The sequence below is a fragment of the Scylla paramamosain genome, chromosome 1, assembly GCF_035594125.1.
Source record: "Scylla paramamosain isolate STU-SP2022 chromosome 1, ASM3559412v1, whole genome shotgun sequence".
Classification (NCBI taxonomy): Eukaryota; Metazoa; Arthropoda; class Malacostraca; order Decapoda; family Portunidae; genus Scylla; species Scylla paramamosain.
The window spans coordinates 38,332,760-38,355,192 of record NC_087151.1 but is presented as its reverse complement, the minus strand read 5'-3'; the positions used below and the strand labels follow the sequence as shown (position 1 = coordinate 38,355,192).

General features: G+C 39.4%; 1 protein-coding gene across 5 annotated transcripts in view; it reads left to right on the top strand.

The window, feature by feature from the left end:
* Positions 1–22,433, top strand: part of LOC135105136 (uncharacterized) — a 405,375-nt gene that overhangs the window by 169,223 nt on the left and 213,719 nt on the right. For 4 of the 5 annotated variants that reach the window (XR_010270726.1, XM_064013202.1, XM_064013186.1 and 1 more), the window contains one exon: positions 15,977–16,044. Coding sequence is in view for 4 of the 5 variants with exons in the window: in XM_064013202.1 (XP_063869272.1) it covers positions 16,018–16,044 (27 nt within the window). In the remaining variant the exon portion in view is untranslated. Of the gene's footprint in view, positions 1–11,310; positions 11,504–15,976; positions 16,045–22,433 lie in introns of those variants that run through there. The other variant, XM_064013211.1, reaches the window with a different exon arrangement.

The window sequence follows — 22,433 nt, the reverse complement described above, 5'->3', positions numbered from 1 at the left end:
GTTTCCAAACAGGCGGTTATGAAGAACAGATAATCCGGCAGTGAAAGAGTTAATGACCGTCAGCGCCACGACACGATGGAGGGTGTGATGAAACGCTTTCCGCTCCAGAGGCTTCGGATTTCGCGGCGTTTAGAGCGCGAGAGTCGTCCATCACGAGTGTTTGGGTGCTGTCGTGGCGGCGGTCTGGGTATGAAAAGAGACAAGTGTGGTGTATTGAGGCGCGTACCGGAAGTGACGACGGAATGCCTCCACAGTCAACACAAAGCAGTTCTTAGGAAGAAGAGCAAGGAGATTAAATGTAGCCCAGGGTTTGGGGTTAAAATGAGACTTCGAGTATGTTAGAAAAGTATAACGGTACTCATAAAAGGCGGTTCTGTCGAGTACACTATTTAAAAGTTGTATTCTTTGGATTTCAAAGAAGGCTTGTGAGCGAAAAAAAAAAGTGCACAGGTAGGTATAGGTAAATAGATAGTTAGATGGATAGATAGATCGGTAGGTAGGTAGGTAGGTAGGTTGTAAGTAGAGAGATAGATAAATAGAAAGGTAGATAGATAAATAGATATATAGATAGATAGGTAGGTTGGTAGAAATAGCGAGAGGGATAAGTAAATATATAGATAGATAGAGTTATTCACCATATAATCACATCGCATGTACAATACAACACTGACAAATACAACAAAAGCACATACTTGTATAGAAAAGTGTGAATCATGAGGGACCACCGCAGCCACACAACATTTACCAGGTCGCGAAAGTTTCGTCTGGGTCCCTGGCATGACTCACCAGATCCAGACGTAATACTCCTTAATGCTCGGCGTGGCGGTGCATTGGCATATTTATTTAGCCTGAAAGCTCAAAACTTTTCCTTTCCATTAGGATTTCAATCTCACATGGAAGACTTCAGAACTTACAGTCATAAAGCGCATGTATACTACTCTTCCATTACTCTTCTCGTAAAAATATAAAAAAATGTGAAGGAAGTTGCAGGAAGCCATCAGGCCTGTACGTGGCAGTCCCTGTATAAATTATGCTTACTTCAAAGTCTGCTCACGCCCTACCACTCCATGCGCGACTCTCTTATCATATCAGTGCACTCTCTCGATGGTATAGAGAGAACTGATCTGCTAGATACTCATACTTACACTCTTCTTGCAAAAAAAAAAAAAAAAAAAAAAAAATAAATAAATAAATAAATAAATAAAAATAAATAAATGATAATAATATATCCTTCATGTTTTTTTTCGGATTAAATAGATACATAATAAATAAAATCATTTCTCATATTAAAGAAAGAAGAAATAGGTACATAAGAAGCACGACAGGAAAAATAATTACATATCAATCATATTTGTTACTCCTCATATCCAAGAAAACAGCGGGAGTAACAGCAACCTAAATATTGCGGTAGGAACACGAGAATCAATCCTGGCTACTGTTTATTCAGATTAAAGAAAGTAGAGACAGTCAGTAGAAATAATTGTCCGTCTGGGTAGTGTGTGTAAACTGAATGTTTCCTGGAAGGTTGAAAGCATCCCAACAGAAATTAAAATGATGAGTAAAGAAGAGTAGGAATATTTTAGTGGTCTGAGGGCGCCCCAGGAAGGATACTAAGAGGATTGCTCTTCATGGAGGTGAAAAAGTTTTCCAACTCCACTGGGAGTAAGAGGAGGAGGAGGAGGAAGAGGAGGATGAGCAGGATGTGGAAGAGGAGAATGAAGAAGAGGAGGATGAGGATGAAGTGGAAGAGGAGGGGGAGAAGGAGGAGGAAAAGGAAGAAGGAGGGCTAGAAAAGAGAGAGAGAGAGAGAGAGAGAGAGAGAGAGAGAGAGAGAGAGAGAGAGAGAGAGAGAGAGAGAGAGAGAGAGAGAGAGAGAGAGAGAGAGAGAGAGAACAAAAGGTAAATTGAGAAAACAAATGGAGTGAAAGAAAGAACATGCAAAAAAAAAAAAAATGTGTGCACTTATGTGTGTGTGTGTGTGTGTGTGTGTGTGTGTGTGTGTGTGTGTGTGTGTGTGTGTGTGTGAGTGTGTGTGTGTGTGTGTGTTTGTGTTTTAGAAGAGGAAGTGATAATTATCCATATACTCGTATTATATAAGGAATAAAAAAAGAAACTCATTGCATAGTGTCTGATTATCTATTTATCTGAGCATCCATTCACCTACGTATTTTACCTGCGTATATAAAGCACGTCCCATTTGTGCCCAAACCGTACAGGCAATCCCCCGTGAGCCGGCCCTCGTTAAGGCGGTCTATTTATCTGAACCACTCGTAAAATTCATTAGCCGGGTAATCCGCGCACTAATTACCCTTCGAGTGCAATAGAGGATAAGGCAGGTACAGGCTTTCTGCGGCAGAATTTATGTATAGTGAGAGAAAAGGCCGCTGCTAGGAATGTTCGTGGGTGTCTTAAGAACATAAGAATACGAGGAGTGGTGAGGGAAGGCATTAGGCCTACACGTGACAGTCCCTTTATAAAATATGCCCACCTACTATTTCCACCTCTCATCCTCATTCATTATTTCGTCTTGTCTTCTTTTAAAGTTTCCTAGTGAATCAACACTAACAGCCAGATTACTGTGTCTGTTCAATTCATCTACCATTATATTTACGTACGTCTCGTCTTGGCCACGCGCTGCAGGCGACAACAGACTACACTGGACACCACCACACAGGCCACCACCGCCACCTCGCTTCTCAGGACTGGCGACTTTAAAGTAACTATGTGAGGGCTTCATTAATCTTCCCTGGCAAGTTTCTGGGCGATATCCCGTAATTCTCGCCATTTATCATCGATGTGCCTCCATTTTCTGGTCCCAAATGCTTCGGTGTTTCCTTGAGTCCAGCCACATTCTTGCAGAACACGCTGTTTGGTGCCATGTTCACTCCTGCTCTGTTGTTTATTGTTGCAGATGAGGTATAGTGAAAATCCTTATGAGACCAGATAGTAGTTGTAGTAGTAGTAGTAGTAGCAGTAGTAGTAGTAGTAGTTGTAGTAGTAGTAGTGGTTATAATAATAATAATAATAATAATAATAATAATAATGATAATAGTAATAATAATAATAATGATAATGATAATGATAATAATCACAATAATAATAATGAAATGAAATTAATTAACTTAAGACATAACCGCCAAAGACAAAATATTTTAATGCAACAACAAACAAACAAAAAAAACAATCAAATAAAGAGATCAAATAATGTACTGTAGGGCAAAATCCTCCTAACTGAAATGAAACATGAAAACATTTGCAGAAAAAAAAGGAATAACCAGGTGTTCGCACGAAATTCACCTGTAACGAGGCAGAACTCTGATATTAAGAACGGAGTGTCCTTTCAGTTACCCAATGCACAATTACAACAGTCAGATGCGAGGCCACGTGGTGCTCTTCCACAGCTGTTTAAGTTTGCCGGCGGGTTTGTCTTGTGCCACTGATGTGATTATTATTGCATCAAAGGCGCCTCTCACGGGAAGGAGCTTGGGCAAACTGATGCTCTAATTGGAGACTAATTACTGAGGCTGCCACGTAACACGTCTTTGGTGGCTGGCGTCCTCCAGCGCCTCTCCGGACGTGGACTTTGCTGGAAATATAATGTCAAATAAAGGATAGTGTGCCTGGCATGCAGGTGACCTTTATAATCAAATAGGTGCCTTTCTGTCTATCTCCGTCTTTGGCTGTCCGTCTGTCTGTCTGCCTGCTTGTTTGTCTGGTTGTCTGTTTGTCTGTCTCTTTGTTTGTCTGTCTTTCTGTCTGGGTGTCTGTCTGTCTGGGTGGGTGTCTGTCTGTCTGTCTGTCTGTCTCTTGTCTGTCTCTTGTCTCTCTCTTGTCTCTCTCTCTCTCTCTCTCTCTCTCTCTCTCTCTCTCTCTCTCTCTCTCTCTCTCTCTCTCTCTCTCTCTCTCTCTCTCTCTCTCTCTCTCTCTCTCTCTCTCTCTCTCTCTCTCTCCTTTGCACCAGTGGACTCGGGGAACACTTCAGGGGCGAGATGAAACAGACAGCACTCAGTCTCTGCCGTGAGTTTATATCAAGCGATCCCTCTCACCTGTGTCTAATGGCTTAAATTGCTGCCGTGTTGAAAGCTGCACCGAATTGCTCTTTGTATGTTTGTACTGCCTCCGGGAAGGTGTCGCGCGCTCCGGGGCTGGTGGTGGATAACATTATACTCGCTATAACCTTCTGGCTGCTCCTGGCAGTGATATGGCACTGGTTACTTCTCTTGAATAATCATACGATTTTTACCGAACAATCGACTGCTACTGACAATGATATAAAACTATTATTTTATCTGATTTTACTCAGTAGAAATTAAAGTATAGGCATTTCATATGTTGAAATTATGCGAAAAATTTATACTTCAACGTTATATTAATCCTCTGCACTATTTCACTGTTGATAAATTAAAGTAAATTGATTCTTTATGCTAAAATGATGTGGAAAATCTGTCTCAATGTTTTGTCAATCATGCTGAATCTGGTGGTCTTTTTTTTTATTTTCTCATGTGGGATTATATTTGACTGTTACTGGCAATGATATGACAGTTGTTATTTCACTTAAGTAATACTGCTTGATTTTACTGAGCAGAAATTAGACTATAGCAACTTTTTATGTTGAATGTGTGCTTGAAATTTATAATACAGTGCTTTATTATCCTCTGTGAATCAAATTTTTTTTTTTTTTTTAGTTGTGTGAGGCAAGATTAGAGAATTTTATGAAGTCGATCTTTGTTCTGTTAAATTAATTTATCTTTTGTGACTAGTAAGATCCTCTGGATATGTGTCTTGAAAATAATTCCTCAATCAATCATATCAGCTAAAATGAAAGTGAATTGATTTTCAGTTATTTTTATGTGGCTTAATTTGCTTTTAATTTCAGAAAAGATATCACAATAAACTTTTCGTTTTTTTTTTTTTTTGACTCAAGGTACACCTTGCTGTAATTAATTGTTCTCCTGATTAAGATAACCAGCAGTGAAATATCTAACTATCTATCTATCTATCTATCTATCTCTCTATCTATCTATCTATCTATCTATCTATCTATCTATCTATCTATCTATCTATCTATTTATATATATATATATATATATATATATATATATATATATATATATATATATATATATATATATATATATATTTTTTTTTTTATGATATCTGAACACAGATGTCGCTGGAACCTCCGGGATTTTCAAATGCAAAACTCGCTTGCAGAAACCAGTATAACTTTTTCCTTTACACATTTGCAAGTAAATCATCATTAATTACTCTTATACTATCAACATTTTAATGTAGTCGTTAGAACCTTTCATTAATTTTTAAACGAAAGAAAAAAAAAAAAAACACATAGTAATAGTTGAATGTGTGTTTATTTCCTGATTTTAACTGATAAATAATGAGTCCATGTATTTGCTGATACTTATTAAAAATAGGCGTGCATCGTTAAAATTAAATTCAGTAACAGTTATATGTTATTTCTGACAGATATAGCACAGTTCTTACAAATAATTCTTCACACTTTTCATTTCCCGAGTCACACGCCGCTCACTCAATACCACCCAACCTGCAGCTTCTCTTTCACTTAATGGAGAGCAATGCCCAAAGCGACTTGCTGCTCAACACAATATTGCCTTGTTGTCCAATCAGAGCAATATTGACAAACTGCCGTCCTCAGCACCAACTGCCTTTCTGCATGTAGCCGATACTTCACTGAGGCTAATTACCGCCCACTGTCCCTCACACAATGCACCCACTCCGCCACCCACGGCCCGGTAGTGTTGCCAGGAATGGGCGCCGGCGACACTGCATTCACTATGTATTCACTGCTGCCTCCCTACCCTTGCTGACGAGAGAGAGAGAGAGAGAGAGAGAGAGAGAGAGAGAGAGAGAGAGAGAGAGAGAGAGAGAGAGAGAGAGAGAGAGAGAGAGAGAGAGAGCGAGAGGGGGGGCGGCAGACAAACAGATAAATAGTCAGACGAAGGTCCAGAGAAATGCAGAATAGAAGAAATACAGGGGAAAAAAAAAGGCTTCCGCCTTTTTTTTTTTTTCGTTGGTTGCCAATACCTTGTGTGTTAAATTTATTGATTGCACATTAATCCACTTTCCGGGTTTGAAAAAAAAAAATGCAAAAAAAATGCCATGTGTTATAAACTAAAGTTTTTTTTTTTAATTCTCAATACTCTAAATATTACAAAGTATTATTTAGATTATAAGTGCCTTGGTTCCCTTTGCATCACTTGGCAGGGACAGGATGAATGGGCCTCGTGCAGGTGACTCTTTCAGAACAACTCGGCAAAGTGCTGAAATACTGAAATGCGATAAATGCTCAGAAGCTGACGGGACTTAGTGTAAATGGAGGTTTTCCTGACGACTACACCAGCGCGACGGCTACTACTTTGACTTGACCATCACCGCCTCCCTCGCTCGTCCCATCATGTAGTTACTGTTGAAAGCAATTTAGCGAATACGAGCAACGTTATTGTGCACCATCAGTCCCAAAACCCAATTTGCTGTCACAGCTTCCGGTAAATGCTCTGATTGAAACGGGAACACATCGTAATTTGTAAATCGATTCTGCAACGTTAATTGTCCAGCATTTAAAGGCACTGGTTGCAAGTGGAGTTGTAAAGTGAGGGAAGAATGGAGAGGTGTTCGCTGGATACAGAGTGGCGAGGTGTGCAGTGGAAAGAAGGTTTTCAGAGCTACGTGACAAAGAGGCTAACACTCAGCTTCCTCTCGGCTCCGGGTCCGATGCTTTGTACCAGTGCTGCTCTCATGCACCTCTTCGCCGCCTGTGTATATCTCACCTGAAAGAACGGAAACCAGCGAGACACGTATTCGTGACTAGACAAAAGTAATTTTAAGAGTTGTCTTGCTGTTTAATAACACTATGTAATACAATTTTTTGTCTTTGACAAGCAAGTGTTATTTTTCCAATTCTTTTCATTGCAAAACAATAGAAAATGTCCATTATTCCCGTCAAACTTTGCTTTTGTGGCTTTTAGAATGATTTTTTGCCCCAAAATAGCTAAATTTCACCATTTTTCCGGATGCTGTCACAGAGAACTTCTTTGCTATTATCTTGATGAATTAACCACATATGTAGCAGAATGCATCTGAAGAATGATTGCAGCTTCTTGATGCCATTTCACCTCTTGTGATGTGTCTTCTCAGGCAGCCAAAGCAGAACTGATTGGTGGTCTGCAAGCCCCTTCTTTTATATTGTCAAGCAGTACTCTAGAATATTCTTAGTCTTTCCAGAATGTGTTCCAGAATGTTCTCAATCTTTCTAGAATATTCTTGAAGCTACTTTAGAATATTCTGAATCATTTTTGTAAATTCTTGTAGATTCTAGAAAATTCTTGATACTTCTACATATTTCTACTGAATTCTAGAAAGTTCTAGAATATTCTGGAAATGTTTACATTGAATAGAATGTTCTAAAATATTCTAGAAACTTCTTAAAGTGTCTGGTAGAACATTCTGGAAGATTTGAGAAGATTTCTGAAATGTAAACAAATTCTTCTAAATATGAAAAATTTCTTGCTAGATCTGGTCAGTTCAAGAATGATCTTATTAAAATTAAAAATCTTTAGAACATTTTATATTCTTCCTTTCATTGTTTTAACTTATTTGGAACATTTCAAAAGCAATTAGATAAGCAATTGAGATTTTGTAAAGATCTTTACCTGACATGAAAACCAATAGTAACCCAGACTATAATGAAGTAAGGCAAAAATGTAAATTCGTTGTTCTAACCACAAAAGCAAAGTTTTAGCATCAAAATAACTTTTTTCTATTTTGTTTAGATGGAAATAACTAGGAAATTATGGTTTGGGGCCAAGTGCAAGACACAAGTGAAATTTTGTTACATAGTGTAATGGCTCTTTATATTATTGGTATCAAATCGTTAGTATTATTTTTTTTCCAAGTATCCAATGTTTCAATTTGTGCGTATCAAAATTACCATATATGTGTTTGATCTTCCTTAGCGACAAAAATATTACATGGATATATTAAAGAGGATATTTGATCAATTTATGGATGAGGATGGCAGATGGGAAGTTTTAGGTGCTCGTGAGCAGATTGGCGTAGGGTGTTCCAACTGGCTCTTTGCAGTTGTCTTATTTTCTTATGTTGTTATGGACACAGATGTCATTTTGCATTTACTTGCAATCCAAAGAGACATGGCCAATCAGAATGTCTGCAGAAATGCTGATGTGAGTTCTGCACTTGATCCACTTTTACTGCTGCTGTTGATGCTGCTACTACTACTACTACTACTACTACTACTACTACTACTACTACTACTACTACTACTACTACTACTACTACTACTACTACTACTACTACTATTACTACTACCGGTGCTACTACTACTACTACTACTACTACTACAACTAATGATAATAATTATCATTATTATCATTTATAATAATAATTATTATAATTATAAACTTAGTTTTATATTCTAGTTTTCTTCTGCTTCTTTTCTTCCTTTTTTCTTTATTCTTGTTCTTCTTGTTCTTCTTGTTCTTCTTGTTCTTGTTCTTCTTCATTATCATTATCTTTCTTTTTTCTTCTTCTTCTTCTTCCATTTATTATTGTTATTATTATTATTGTTGTTGTTGTTGTTATTATTATTATTATTATTATTATTATTATTATTATTATTATTATTATTATTATTATTATTATTATTATTATTATTATTATTATTATTATTATTATTATTATTATTATTATTATTATTATTATTATTATTATTATTATTATTATTATTATTATTATTATTATCTGAATTCATGATGCTGATTAAACACCATATCTTCTCCCTTCCTCCTCATTTTCTTCTCCAAACACGATAAACATTTTCTCCCCGGTGAATGAGCGGAAATGGAGAGAAAATAGTTCTCCTGAAAGTGTAAAGGTTGACACACGTGTGGCGGAAGTGTTGGTAAAGAGGGAGAGAGACGAGAGAGTCCCTGAGGCGAAGGGATACTAAATTCACTTGAAAAGCATGAAAATAACGAGAGCAAAAGTGACAAACGTACTAAAGATGTAAATGTGCAGAAGGGAGGGAACCAAACCGCTTCAACAGTTTTAAAAATGCGTCCATCACTGCCGCTTGATTATGTATAGAAAAATTGCGAAGACTCTTGGTAATATTAGTCATAGGTATACTGTAGAGTCCTCAAGTATATAAGACTCGAAGAAATGGGACAAATTTTGCTGTCGCCTGGAAACTCGTATACCGTGCTTCCCGAGGTGCGTCCGCCGCCGTCCTGCAATCACCATCACCTTGAGGGACATGCAAAGTGGACCTGTCTCGCTACTATAAGTAAAAATAGGTAATATGGTTCTCACTCTTTACGTTGTTTCGTGTGTGTTTGGGGAGGAGACGGATGTTTGTTTTAAGGATATCCTACCAGTCTGTTCCCCACCAACTGCTGTCAACAAACCTGCTTTTTATAGAATGAATGTACCGTGGTTATTATGTTCATGTTTCTTTTCGCGTGCAAGTTTCCCAAAGCACAAAGAGAAGCACAGTCACAGGGTAGGCGCTGAAGTGTGGCTACTTGTGACAGTTGGAGAAGTGAGGGAGATGAGGCAATCTTAGTGAGCCTGAGTGGTATAATACAAACATCCGTCCATAGTGCCTTAGTGCATCTCTCCTCTCTCATATTTATTCATTGAATTACCATAATGAATCTAGTACACGTTTCCTAAAGTGTAAGAAAAAAATAACTTGCGTGTAGGTAAGACAGTGATTATCAAACTGTTTGGCGCCTAATCCTAGATAGGTACGTGTTCTTAAATTTGCGCTTTTAATGTAGCATGCCCCCACTACTCTAACTATGTATACACAGGGGTTCAATGCCTACAGAAACAGAGCAGCAACTGATATGGGAAGGTTGGCATGCCTGGCTGTGGTTTGTTCGTGAGATTTGAACCACTCAAGGATTGTTTCATAACTCCGATCCTAAAACATGCCATATACTGCCAAGAATGTTGGACTCGGCGGCACGCAGACATGATCTGCAGACGGCATGCTAAGACTCGGGTGCTCACGTAACACCACCACGAGGACCAGGTCGATTGTGTGTTTTAGGTGATATAGTACAGTCTCTTTATATATCACACCCTTTCGAAATTCGCAGCAGGCCATTGTTTATGAACGTAACTCCTTTCAAAAACTATAACACTTGCTAACGTATGTAATATCACGCTGGTTGGTGATTTATGGCGTGCACCTGACAGCAGGGCTACCAACGTGTATTAAGTGGGGCATTACTTTTTGTTCCGTGGTGTTAGAATGATTGGTGTTTATAAGTACACCGGTACATTTTTTTTTCTTTTGCCGTGTGTACCATTAATGCATCAATTAACAACAAAGTTTGAGAACCACTGAGGTAAGGGGATGTTATCTAGTGTTCATGCAATATTATCGGTGACCCTTGGAGACACCAACACAAAACTGTGGCCAAGGGCTAAAACAAGTGCTATGAACATAATGGTCCTTGTCAAAGGCCGCGTGCGAGTAGTATTAGTTGGTGAACGACGCTCATCCGTTTCGACACAGCAAAGCCTCGGGTTTGAGGAGTCATGAAACACTACTGACGGAGAACACACTACATGTCTAGAGGTTCGCTTCTGTAGAGCTAGATCACATGGTTTGTAGCGGCGGTGACTTCTATTTCTGAATCATTAAGGGAGTCCTGATGATAGTGATAATGATAGTGGTTATGGTGCTGATGGAACTAACTGTAGGTATCTAGTACACTGTTTCAGATGTATTAATAGGCTCTGATAGATGTTACTGGAGTTTTTTTTCATGTGTGCTATCATGCTGGTAATACTTTGACAAAGCTTCCTGGAAAAAAAAAAAAAAACGCTGAATATAGCCTTCTTTTACCATAACGAGTAAGTAAAAATTTAATTGATCCATTTATACTAACAATAATTGACAGTACGCTTGTCTCAACGGTCTTAACTAATCACAACTTCTCACTGACGTAAACTATCATGTTACTTCAGCCAACCAGCAACAGCGGTGAATGGAAAGGAAGTTTCAGTGAATGAGGATGAAGCTTACATAAGTAATAGCATAGGTGGTGAGGTGGTGAGGTAACGAAAATGCGATCGAGTTGATGGGTCTGTTAGTGAGCTGCTTCGTTATTTTAGCCAATCAGCAATGCCAGTGTAGAAGCCTGAGCGAGTGAGGAGCAAGCTTACATAAGTGTTAGGATAGGGCAGCGAAAAGGTGAAGAAGTGATGAGGTAACGAAGATGCGATCAGTGGGTGGGTTTGTGAGTGAGGTGTTGGACGTTTGACGGGGACCATGTGTATCTTCTCGGTGTGTGTGTCTCGGTGTTCTGATGTGATGGTAGTCAAGCGTTCGTGCGGTAATGAAAGACTATGGAAGGCTTAAGTAGTGATTCAAGAAGGGACTCAATGGTGATTCAAGACAAGGAAGGGAATTAAGGTGTTTCAAAGCAATCAAGTATGTATGTATTTAATCATCTGTTCACACACACACATACACACACACACACACACACATACCGTCACTCTCCACGCATGTTAAAAGACACTTAACGTTCATTCCTGTAATAATCAGGCGCCATAAATTTCAATTAATAGCCATCGTGTCTTCCTCTTCCTTACCTTGTTCACACCGTCACCTGATGTAGACCAGTACTCTGAAACGCTTTGCTCTCTCATCACGACTATTTTCAAGGACCACAAAAATGATTAGCCGGGATCTTAAGAATGTTTTAATGTAATAATGTAGAAACCTTGTTAATATGTGACTACAACTTAAGTGAAAGTAGTCAAGGTGCTGCGAAGAAGTGTTTCAGAATACGGTTCATAGTTTCATGGTGCCCCTTTGTCTACCTCCAAACACCGTCTCCAAATCTCTTTTCTGAACAACTACCTAGGTTAGGTTAAAGAAAGTAAGGCATACCGTATATGACAAGACATTATAATTATTATTCTGCTTGCCAAGAGTCCAAATACATTCTTCTACTAAAGCGAGCTGGAATTCTGTCAATTTATCGAAGAATGCTCCCAAGCCAATGACTGCTGAATATGAATATCTGTTGCTGCCAAATCAAATATAAACCTGCGCCTGTGGAAAACGCGAAAATATAATGCACATGTTGGAAATTCCGAAGCGTCTGTGTGCTGCGTTTCAAAGGCATTGGGGGAAGGGAAAGTGAAGGAGAAAGGAGGCCTGGAAATATAAGAAAGATGCTAAATAAAAGGCAGCAGTGATAAGTAAGAAATAGTGATAAAAAACGAGGGGAAAATTAATTAAAGGGGCAAGTGAGACAGGAACAGAGACGAAAAAATATAAATATCAGAGGCCGCAGGACTAAAGAAAAAAAAAAAAAAAGACGAATACTAGAAGGCAGTATGGGAGAAGCAATGAGAGAAATAAAAGAAAAACGGAATTAATTAAAGCCTGAGTAAGGCGGAGGGAGATCAGAAACCCAAAGCAGAAAAAGGAAATCATATAAAGGAATAGGAAGGAAAAGGGAATAGGGAATGACTGCAGGTAAGGGAGGAGAATTGGTGAGAGAGAAAAACAAGAGGGAAAAATTAATTAAGGAGCGAGCTGGAGGTGAGGTGGAGGAAGATAGCAAGCCACCCTCTCTCTTTCTGCTGCATTATCAAGGCACGGAAAGAGAAAGAGCTAAACACGTGAAAGGAATTTGTGGCGTTAATGGAGTTTGGTGTGGGTTAGGTTAGGTTTGGGTAGGGTAGTTTAGGTTAAGTGAGGTGGGGAAACAACTAAGTATATGGAGGAGATTTTATGACGTTAATTAATGGAGATCGGGATGGGTGAAGCTAGGTTAGGTTAGGTTACGGTAAGTTAAGTTAGGTTTTAGGTTAGTGGGAGAGATAAGCATGTGGAAGGAGATTTTGTCGCTAAGGGAGCTTGGGGTGGATGTAGATGTGGACGCATGGATGAGGATCTGGATAATGAAACTAGCACAGAGAAGGGAGGGAAGACCGAGTGAATCCGGATTCAGCTTCAGTTAGAAAAAAAAAATGTATTATTGTATTGGACGCGAATCTAATTAACGGTATCCTAATTACGTGCAGCAAAATATGACAGATTATTTGTTCGCTAAATGGCTAATGGAACGCTGTACATTACTCTTCCGCGTGTAGGTATTAGTGGAACAGAAATGGAGCCTCCTGTGCTGTGGTATTGTGCGTATTCTGTCCACCGTTATGTGCTGTGGACGAGGCCGTGATGCATGGACAGTGCTGGTGGTGGTGGTGGTGGTGGTAGTGTCAGGAGAATAGTTACCACTGGAGCGATGGGGAGGAGGGACGAGAGGAAGGCGTAATATGTTGGCGAGGAAAGGAACACTGCAGCGGAAAGGAGCATAGTGGATAGCTCGCGTCTCCAGGCACCGGAGAGAAAAGAAAATTAATATAATTTCCGCCTCTCCACAGCAGTGCATTAAAGGAAAGGCCCGAGTTACCCCGAACTATTTATTGTTATTTTACAAGAGGCGGACTGCACTTAGCGAACAGCAAAACATACGGCAAGGTGACATGTAGTGACGGACACGGACCTTCTTGTAACATGTACTTTTGGCTTTTCTTGTGAACTCTCTTTTCTTTTATGAGAGAGAAGTTTAATTTTCTCTTAATATGTGTTTTGCGCTTGAATCTTCCTTTCATGCTAAGTTAGTCTTCCTGTAGTGTTTTACCAGGAATGTGACTCACTCACTCCGCATATGGTAATGTTATTGAAGGGCTATCGAGAAATTAATATCTCACCAGTATCTCCACAGAACCACACTGCCACACCACGCCACAGCCAAAGCACATCACGCCACATCACCCTCACACTACCACACCTTCACAGTCATCACTCTACCTTCACACTTCAGGCTATCCCACTACAGGCACCTCCAGTGTGCCCTTCTTCCCTGTTTTTTGCTGCCCTTGTCTAAAGCTCTTAAAAATTAGTCATGCATCTACTGACCTATTTAGTTATGGTAACCTTTGAGTGTAGTTATTTGTGGCTTTTAGTTACTTTTCAATCTATACGCCTCCTCTCGTCCCTCTTCCCCTTGTTGTTCCTTTTCTTTGTGTTGCAGTGCCGACGCTCAACTCTCTCGATTAACAAATAACCTCGTGATCAGTACATGTAATGGGAAATGATGTAAAGGCGAGGGAGATGCGCAAGATTATAGTGATACACCATTACTGATTTCGCGCCCTTCGTTACCCTGGTGAGTTCTGAAGGTGCGTAGCAGTGGTGCCTTCACTGCGGTGTTGGGGATACTTTAGATAAATCAGCAGAAACGTGCGTGCCCTCCGCTGATTTAATTTTGATAAGTTGCGGGAAAAGTATTAAGGGAATTGCAAAAAGTTAAAAGAAAATTACCCGCCTCCGCCGCCGTTTCTCTCTCTCTCTCTCTCTCTCTCTCTCTCTCTCTCTCTCTCTCTCTCTCTCTCTCTCTCTCTCTCTCTCTCTCTCTCTCTCTCTCTCTCCCGGAACTGTTTTGGACCAGCCCTTGTCAAGTTGAGCCTCTTCATTTCCTACTTGTGTTTTTATCTGTAGGTAATGCCGCTGCCCGATGCTTGACCTTGCTATTTCGGACCTTCAAATCAATCAAACGAATCACTTCCTACTTTGCTGCACCCCTCTCTTCTCACACAAATTCACAAAAATAAAAGGCCCCTCCAGTATTTGCCACATGTTTGCGAATTCTTAAAGTAATTTTTTCATTGTTCATTCAATAATCGAAATGCCAGTTATTTCTTGTTTATTCGTCTTTTTTTTTTTTCGCCCAAGATTACCTTTTATTTTGTGGAACGCTCATTATTGAATGCCTGAGTTTTTTCTTTTCGCCTTTTTTTTTTTTTGGCACATTTTATGACATTTTACAGAAATGAATTACAACGACAACGCTCACGTAGAAAATCATGAATCTCGCTATAATAAATTGTATATATACAATTCATTATGGAAACCTGACGGGCAGCATGCGAAAGAAGGAAACAAAAATGAATGCCACAATCTGTATTTGCGAGTCATTTTTATTGTCGGACTGCTCTTCCGCAAAAGGAGTTAATTAGTTTCAGATGTCAAGCATTGGATCAAGCTCACGTTCTGAGCTCGGGGGATGGTAAAAGTGACCGCTGTACATCTAGCGCCAAGGCGTGGAGTGGAGTGCCACCTGAGAAGAAAATGGGATCAGGGAAAAAAAAAAAAAAACATGGATACTTGCTCATTGAAGGTCAGAGTCGCCAGGCGCATGTCGCGTTCAGTAAAGATTGACCCTGTGTTAGTTTTTTCTTAGTGTTTGTTTTCTGACTCTGTACTACTTTGATGTAGTTTTTAAACCTTTTCAGTATCACTGATATTTGGCGCATCCTTCCGTTTTTAATTTATCTTTTTTTTTTTTTTTTAGCTCTCGCTTGTAGGTGCATATAAAGATTTCATACATTATTCTTAGTGTCGTGAACTGTTGCGTATCACAGTGAAAGGATTAAAATGAATACCATAAATCAATCTTTATTTCAGGTAGCATTTATTGTTCTATCTTTTTTGATAAAATGATACAATAAACGTCATGAAACTTTATGAAATTCTCAAAGGGGAACTGATATCATGGTACTGAAAGTGTTACTGCTTTGCCACTGCAAACTTAGATTATAATTTTGAAAGATAACACTCACAGCAAATGAGGTGGTTGATTATTTAGTAAAGCTTTTTAGTACATGTAGCATGATTTTAGCACAGTAACGAAATGGTCTTACGCAAACTTAGATTATTACCTTGAAAGATAACACTCATGACAAAGGAGGTGGTGGAGTATTTAGTAAAGCTTTTTTATTGAATGTATGTACTAAATATTTAGCTTAGTAAATTTCCATGCTTACTCAAATATAATAATAAATGATAGCATTCAGTGTGTAAGCTGACATTTTTTTCCCACAGGTGCAGGCGACAGGTGCATCACAAAAAGGCGCTGTGTCGAAATGGTACATCACCACACACACATCATGGTTCGTATTACTTTCTTTGGTTCTCTTACTGGTAAACTTATTGCTTTCACTGAAGCTGATGCAGCGACAATCACTCCGAGGATCCAGCAGTGGTCGAGTCACGGGGAGGAGTCTGTGTTTAGCTGCACCTTTATTACGAGTACAAGGATGTGTGTCGTACTGTAAGTCTTAGAAAAAAAAAATAAAAAAATAAAAAAAAAATAAAAAAAACACACAATAACGTGATTTGTTTATGAGGCGGAACAGTGTGACCTGTGCTAAAAGTGGATTCTAATAACCGTTTTTTTTTCAACGTTCTTGCATATATAAAAAGATCAACAGATAACTAAATAAAATAAAGTCTCGTGGGCAGAATTGTTTATGGTATTGATCAATGTAACCTATATTAAAAGTGGATTTTAATTATAGCTTTTTTTTTTCATAACGTTCTTGCATATTTCATTCAGAGTGATTCCAGCAGACGCAGCGTTTCAATCTTTAATGGATATCGGCGAGTGGTTCGTGAAAGTATTGATAGAATCCTGTATGCATGGAAACGACGCTTGTCCTTTTTATCTCGCTAATCGACAAGCATGAAAATTGCCCCAGACGTAGAATGTCAAGAAAACCAATTTCATCGTTTGAAGAAAAAAAGGACATTGAATCACTTTACAGGTAACTTGCAAGCTGTGTATAAACGTTCGATGCAACTTTAATACTACTGCTGTGTCGTCTTTGCTAACTCTGAACGCGGTAAAAAATTGTTTGCATGGACACAGAGAAAGAGAGAATAGGTGAGTGATTTTTTTTTTTTCAGATTATACAGAAATAAGAGATTGCACTACGAAATCGTATGTTCACATTGATACTGGTGGTGATGAGAAAGTTATACGGAACTAAGATACTGCAGTACGATATGTATTCTAAAAAGATGCAGATGGTGAGAAAGTTATAAAGAACTAAAAGACTACAGTGTGAAATGAAGAGTCATGAAAGATGCAGGTGATGATAAAAATCTGCACTTAAGAGATCAATAAAGTCTAAATCACGCGAGACTCCAAGACTGACCTTAAAGCAGACGTTTGGCTACATTGCTAATGAATACTGATTGAATTATACGCGTCACCTGTCTGGAAGTTGAAATACTTTCTTAATTTTTTCTCCAACTCTGGCACTGTGTTCTGAAATGCTTTAGGCTATTATAAGAACTTTTGAAAGGGCTTATAAATGATTAGTCGGATTTTCATGGATGTTTATTTTTTTCTTATGAGTGGTGCAGGATTATTGTTAAAATGTCACCAGTATCATGAAAACGGACTTAGAAACCATAATAGCGTCTAGAAATTCTTCAGAGTAGTGGATATATGACGCTGAATTGTCTGAAAATGCGGTCCCTGCACTGACCTAGGTTATACATAAAACATCAATATTGGTATCGTATTGAAACCTTTGATTTCAGTAAACTACTCACACGTTTCTTCTTTTTATGCAATACTGTGACTCGTTAACACAAATAATATAATGTTTTGATAACGCTGCACAATTGTAAGGTTGGAAATTTATTAGGCGCGTGTAATGTTTTCATAAGAAACGTGCATAGGAAACCTGCTGCCAGAATCATGCATAAAAGATTAATTTTTGTAGATAGCTTACACTTTTCGTCCGCCCTACACATGTACAACACTGCCACACACATGACAACACTTTCAACACTTACGGACATTGCTACAATACACACAGCAGCACAGTCACCCCTGCACATGAAGTAGGGCAAACACACAACATCGCCGCGCCACCACATCCGTAGCGCACTGACATACAATGACAGTAAGTCGCCGCCAACTAAGTGAACTCCTCTAGTAAGGTTTTCTCCGAAGGAACAAGTGTAAGGAATTTCTATTCGTGCACCTCACCTCATATACGAAATTGTTGTAGTAATAGTAGTATTAGTAAGTAGTATTAGTAATAAAAGTAGCTCATATACGAAATTGTTGTAGTAATAGTAGTATTAGTAAGTAGTATTAGTAATAAAAGTAGTAGTAGTAGTAGTAAAAGTAGTAGTAGTAGAAGTAGTATGTAGTATTAACAGCCACAAACAAAAGTAATATATAGAAAGACACAAACGATTTCCTTCTTCCGATTTTTGCTTCCTCTTCCCTCACTTCGATCTGTTTTCAAGTATTCCTTCTCTCATGTCTCTCTCTCTCTCTCTCTACTCCTCCTCCTCACTCTCAAAGCCCTTGTTTCTGTAAAGCCAGTCAGGAGGTATTGGTCCTCTGTCTCTCTCTCTCTCTCTCTCTTCTCTTCTCTCTCTCTCTCTCTCTCTCTCTCTCTCTCTCTCTCTCTCTCTCTCTCTCTCTCTCACTCTCTCTCTCTCTCTCTCTCTCTTCTCTCTCTCTCTCTTCTCTCTCTCTCTCTCTCTCTCTCTCTCTCTCTCCTTAGCTCACCCAACAGCGCCCCTCCACATCTCTCAGCCAAGTCATGCAATCCTTATTCCTCTTACATCACCTGGCGCCTGTCCCACCTTCGTGTCTTCTTGCACCTTCCTTCTCTGCGCCTCCTTTCACTCTCAAGGGGCCGTGGGCTGCTTGATCTCCTTTATCTCCCCATACCAAACTGTGAAGTTCCTATGGTATACGATAATATTCAGGCAGCATTAATTTTTTTTGTCATCTGAGATGAGAATTAGGTAATTAGGTAATTTTAGTAGTAGGTGTGTTGATGACCAAACTGCATGAATGGCTATGATTTGGGTCAAGTAAGTTAGGTGCAGAGGAACTCACAATTATGTAGCGCTGTGTGTCTTATTCTCGCACTGCTAAATCATTCTGTTTGTGGAAAGGTGGAATATGTCAGCCGTGCGATCCCAAGGAGAGAAGAGAAATACTAAATGCCATTACTCTGTTAGGTTTGTTCTCAGTAATACGAGTAACACAGTGACGTAAGGACGGCCACGTTTAGGCCTGGCGGCTTCTTGTAGCCTCCCTTATTTTCTTACGTTCTTATGAACTTAGGTGAAGACCATGAAGTTTTCTGAACAGCTAGGAAGGGGACGACAAGTCAGAAGCATTGAATTTTCTTAACTCTTCATCTACCGTTTTTTTCCTTGTCTTTTTTTTTAAACAGTACAGGATAAAGTGCTTTTGTTTCATCACATATGTTCTTATCACAAAAATCAACGTATTTGTTTAATGCACACGAAATTATTTCCTTAGTTAGGCTGATGTAAGTAAAGTCAAGTATTTTATAGTTGGGGAAAAATATGCTCTGTTTCCTAGACTTTTTACATCAATTTGCTTTGAATGTTCGTGAAGAAGAGAAGTTTGTGTGTGTGTGTGTGTGTGTGTTGTGTGTGTGTGTGTGTGTGTGTGTGTGTGTGTGTGTGTGTGTGTGTGTGTGTGTGTGTGTGTGTGTGTGTGTGTGTGTGAGGCGCCCCACACTTCGCCTTACACAAATACGAGTATGTGTGCACACACACACACACACACACACACACACACACACACACACACACACACACACACACACACACACACACACACACACACACTCTCTCTCTCTCTCTCTCTCTCTCTCTCTCTCTCTCTCTCTCTCTCTCTCTCTCTCTCTCTCTCTCTCTCTCTCTCTCTCTCTCTCTCTCTCTCTCTCTCTCTCTCTCTCTCTCTCTCTCTCTCTCTCTCTCTCTCTCTCTCTCTCTCTCTCTCTCTCTCTCTCTCTCTCTCTCTCTCTCTCTCTCTCTCTCTCTCTCTCTCTCTCTCTCTCTCTCTCTCTCTCTCTCTCTCTCTCTCTCTCTCTCTCTCTCTCTCTCTCTCTCTCTCTCTCTCTCTCTCTCTCTCTCTCTCTCTCTCTCTCTCTCTCTCTCTCTCTCTCTCTCTCTCTCTCTCTCTCTCTCTCTCTCTCTCTCTCTCTCTCTCTCTCTCTCTCTCTCTCTCTCTCTCTCTCTCTCTCTCTCTCTCTCTCTCTCTCTCTCTCTCTCTCTCTCTCTCTCTCTCTCTGTCAACATTCCTCTCCTTGCCTCCCTGTTCACTCGTCCTTCACATTGTTGTGTTGTTCCTCCCCACTCCACTTCTCTCCACTTCTCCGCCCCATCTACTCTTTCTTTCTCTCCCTTGTCTCTCCCTTGTGTACTCATATTATTTCATGTCTCTCCGCGAACATGGCGCGAGTGGTAAGTGCCTGGGGTTCTCCTCACAGCTGTATTGCAGATCTGGTTCTGGTGCGCTTTAACGTGATGCAGTAGGTTTTCATGTGTATTTTTTTTAGGTTTCTTTCAAATATGAGTGTCGTTGGGAGTGTTGTGTCTGACATGCGTTTGTTATCGTTTTGAAAGTCTTGATAATAGGAGATAGAGTCTTGGTCATAAGACGAGTAAACTTCTGAACTTACTTCCACTGTACTTAGTTAATATGTTATCTTAATCGTACTGACATCTGTATAGAAAACCTGGTATTAGACAGATGCTTTGCGAGTGTCTTCTTTAGGGACTGACACCTTTACGAGGCGTTTTTTCTCCATTTTGGTTGCCCTTGTCCAGATCTCATGTTACATGAAAAAAAAGAATATGTTTAAATGAATTAGAATAAAGAAAAAAAAAAAAATAGAAGTGAGCTTCGTATGTTACTAGACTATAAACCATGACTGCATTCTACATAGGTCTTGCACTTCCTTTCACTTCATTATCAGTATTAGTACTTGCCGGTGTCTTGACTTTATTGATTGGTTTAATAAATCCGCCATTCTTATGAATCTCCTCGGCCATCTGTCTGTTTTAATTTAGCTTAATAAATAGGAAACTCTTGTTGTGCGGAAATATAACTACTGTATCAAAACCACCTTAGTGTAGCTCAGGCTCTGTAGATTATTCTTTTTCGATCACTTTTTTTTTTTTTTAGACTGGCAACTTCAGTGTTTTTTTTTTTTTCTGTCTTTTTGGTGTCCTTGGCCAGAACCTTCCTGCGTAAAGGGAAAGAAAATATATTTAGGGAGTTTAGATAAGGTACACACACACACACACACACACACACACACACACACACACACACACGAGCGGTTTTAAAGTAGCTGCCATGAATCAAGCCACTATATCACCAGGCGGAGTTAATGAGTCAGCCTGCGGTACTGCCTGAGGTACGGGTCGCCCTGCGGGGGTGGCGGCGCAGAATTATTGCCATATACCCTGGAGTTTCCTCGCCGCTGGTGCAAGTTTTCCACTTTCCTCCTTTTTCCACCAATTTTTTTTCTTTCTCGTGTGCGTTGGACAAGTTTTCCTATTCTCATTACGTTTTTTTTTCCGTTTTCTTTTTTTTTTTATATGTTCGTATAATCCAAGTTTTATTTTTACGATTGGAAGAATGACCGTAATTGTTAATTTTGTCACGCTGTCATTTTTTTTTTTGTAATCGTATTTTTTTTGACAAGTTTTCCTATTTTCATTTTATATTTTATTGCACTGGATAGGTTCGTAAGGTATTATAGGCTTTACTTTTACGATTTCAAGAATGACTCCTAATTGTTAACACTAATGTCTAACGGCTCTGCTTTTCTATTTCCGATTACCATTTTTACGTCCTTTCTCACGCCGCGCTGCTTTGCTGCGTATAGCACTGCTGTCCGTGAACCCAGCGATTTTGCAGACTTGAATGAGAATGATGGCTGGGCTGAGGCAGGAGAGAAAAAATATTAGCATACATTCATCTACCTCATCCTGTGTATTCTTCCTTCCTTTCTGCGCGTGTGTGTGTGTGTGAGTGTGTGTGTGTGTGTGTGTGTGTGTGTGTGAGTGTGTGTGTGTGTGTCTAGTGGAAGTGCGTGCGTGCGTGCAAGGGAAGTAATTTTGGTAACCTGGAGAATGAAGTGGCTCTTTGCCCGTAATATTTCGCCATGAACTCAAATCAACTCCTGGAAGATGGATTTTCAGCACGCAGGAATGACGTAACCTATCCCATGACTCTGCTTCGCTTCACGTATACTGGTGCGAGCCGGCAGGTATCGAACACTCGCCTCTACGGGTGATACAGCCTGCTTTACTTGCTACTTTTCTTCCTTTTGAGGGTTATAGTCAGGATTTGAGTTAAGATGCTGACTTGTGTTTTTAGAATTTTTCCCTCCATCCGAAGTCCTCCAAGTCTGAGAATCTATCAGTTATAAGATTTTGTGAGATTGTCAGTAGATCGCAAGATGTAAGGATGATGGAAAACACTGTCAGTAGATCAGATGTAAAACTGAGGGAAAACATTGTCCGTAGATCAGAATTCGTAAGACAGGAAAAAACATTCTCTGCAGTATCAGAAGACGTAAGATTGAGGGAAAACACTCTGATTACAAGACGTAACATCGAGGAAAAATACTGTCAGTAGTTTAGAAGATGTACTATAAGACTGATGGAAAACAATGTCAGTAGATCAGAATTG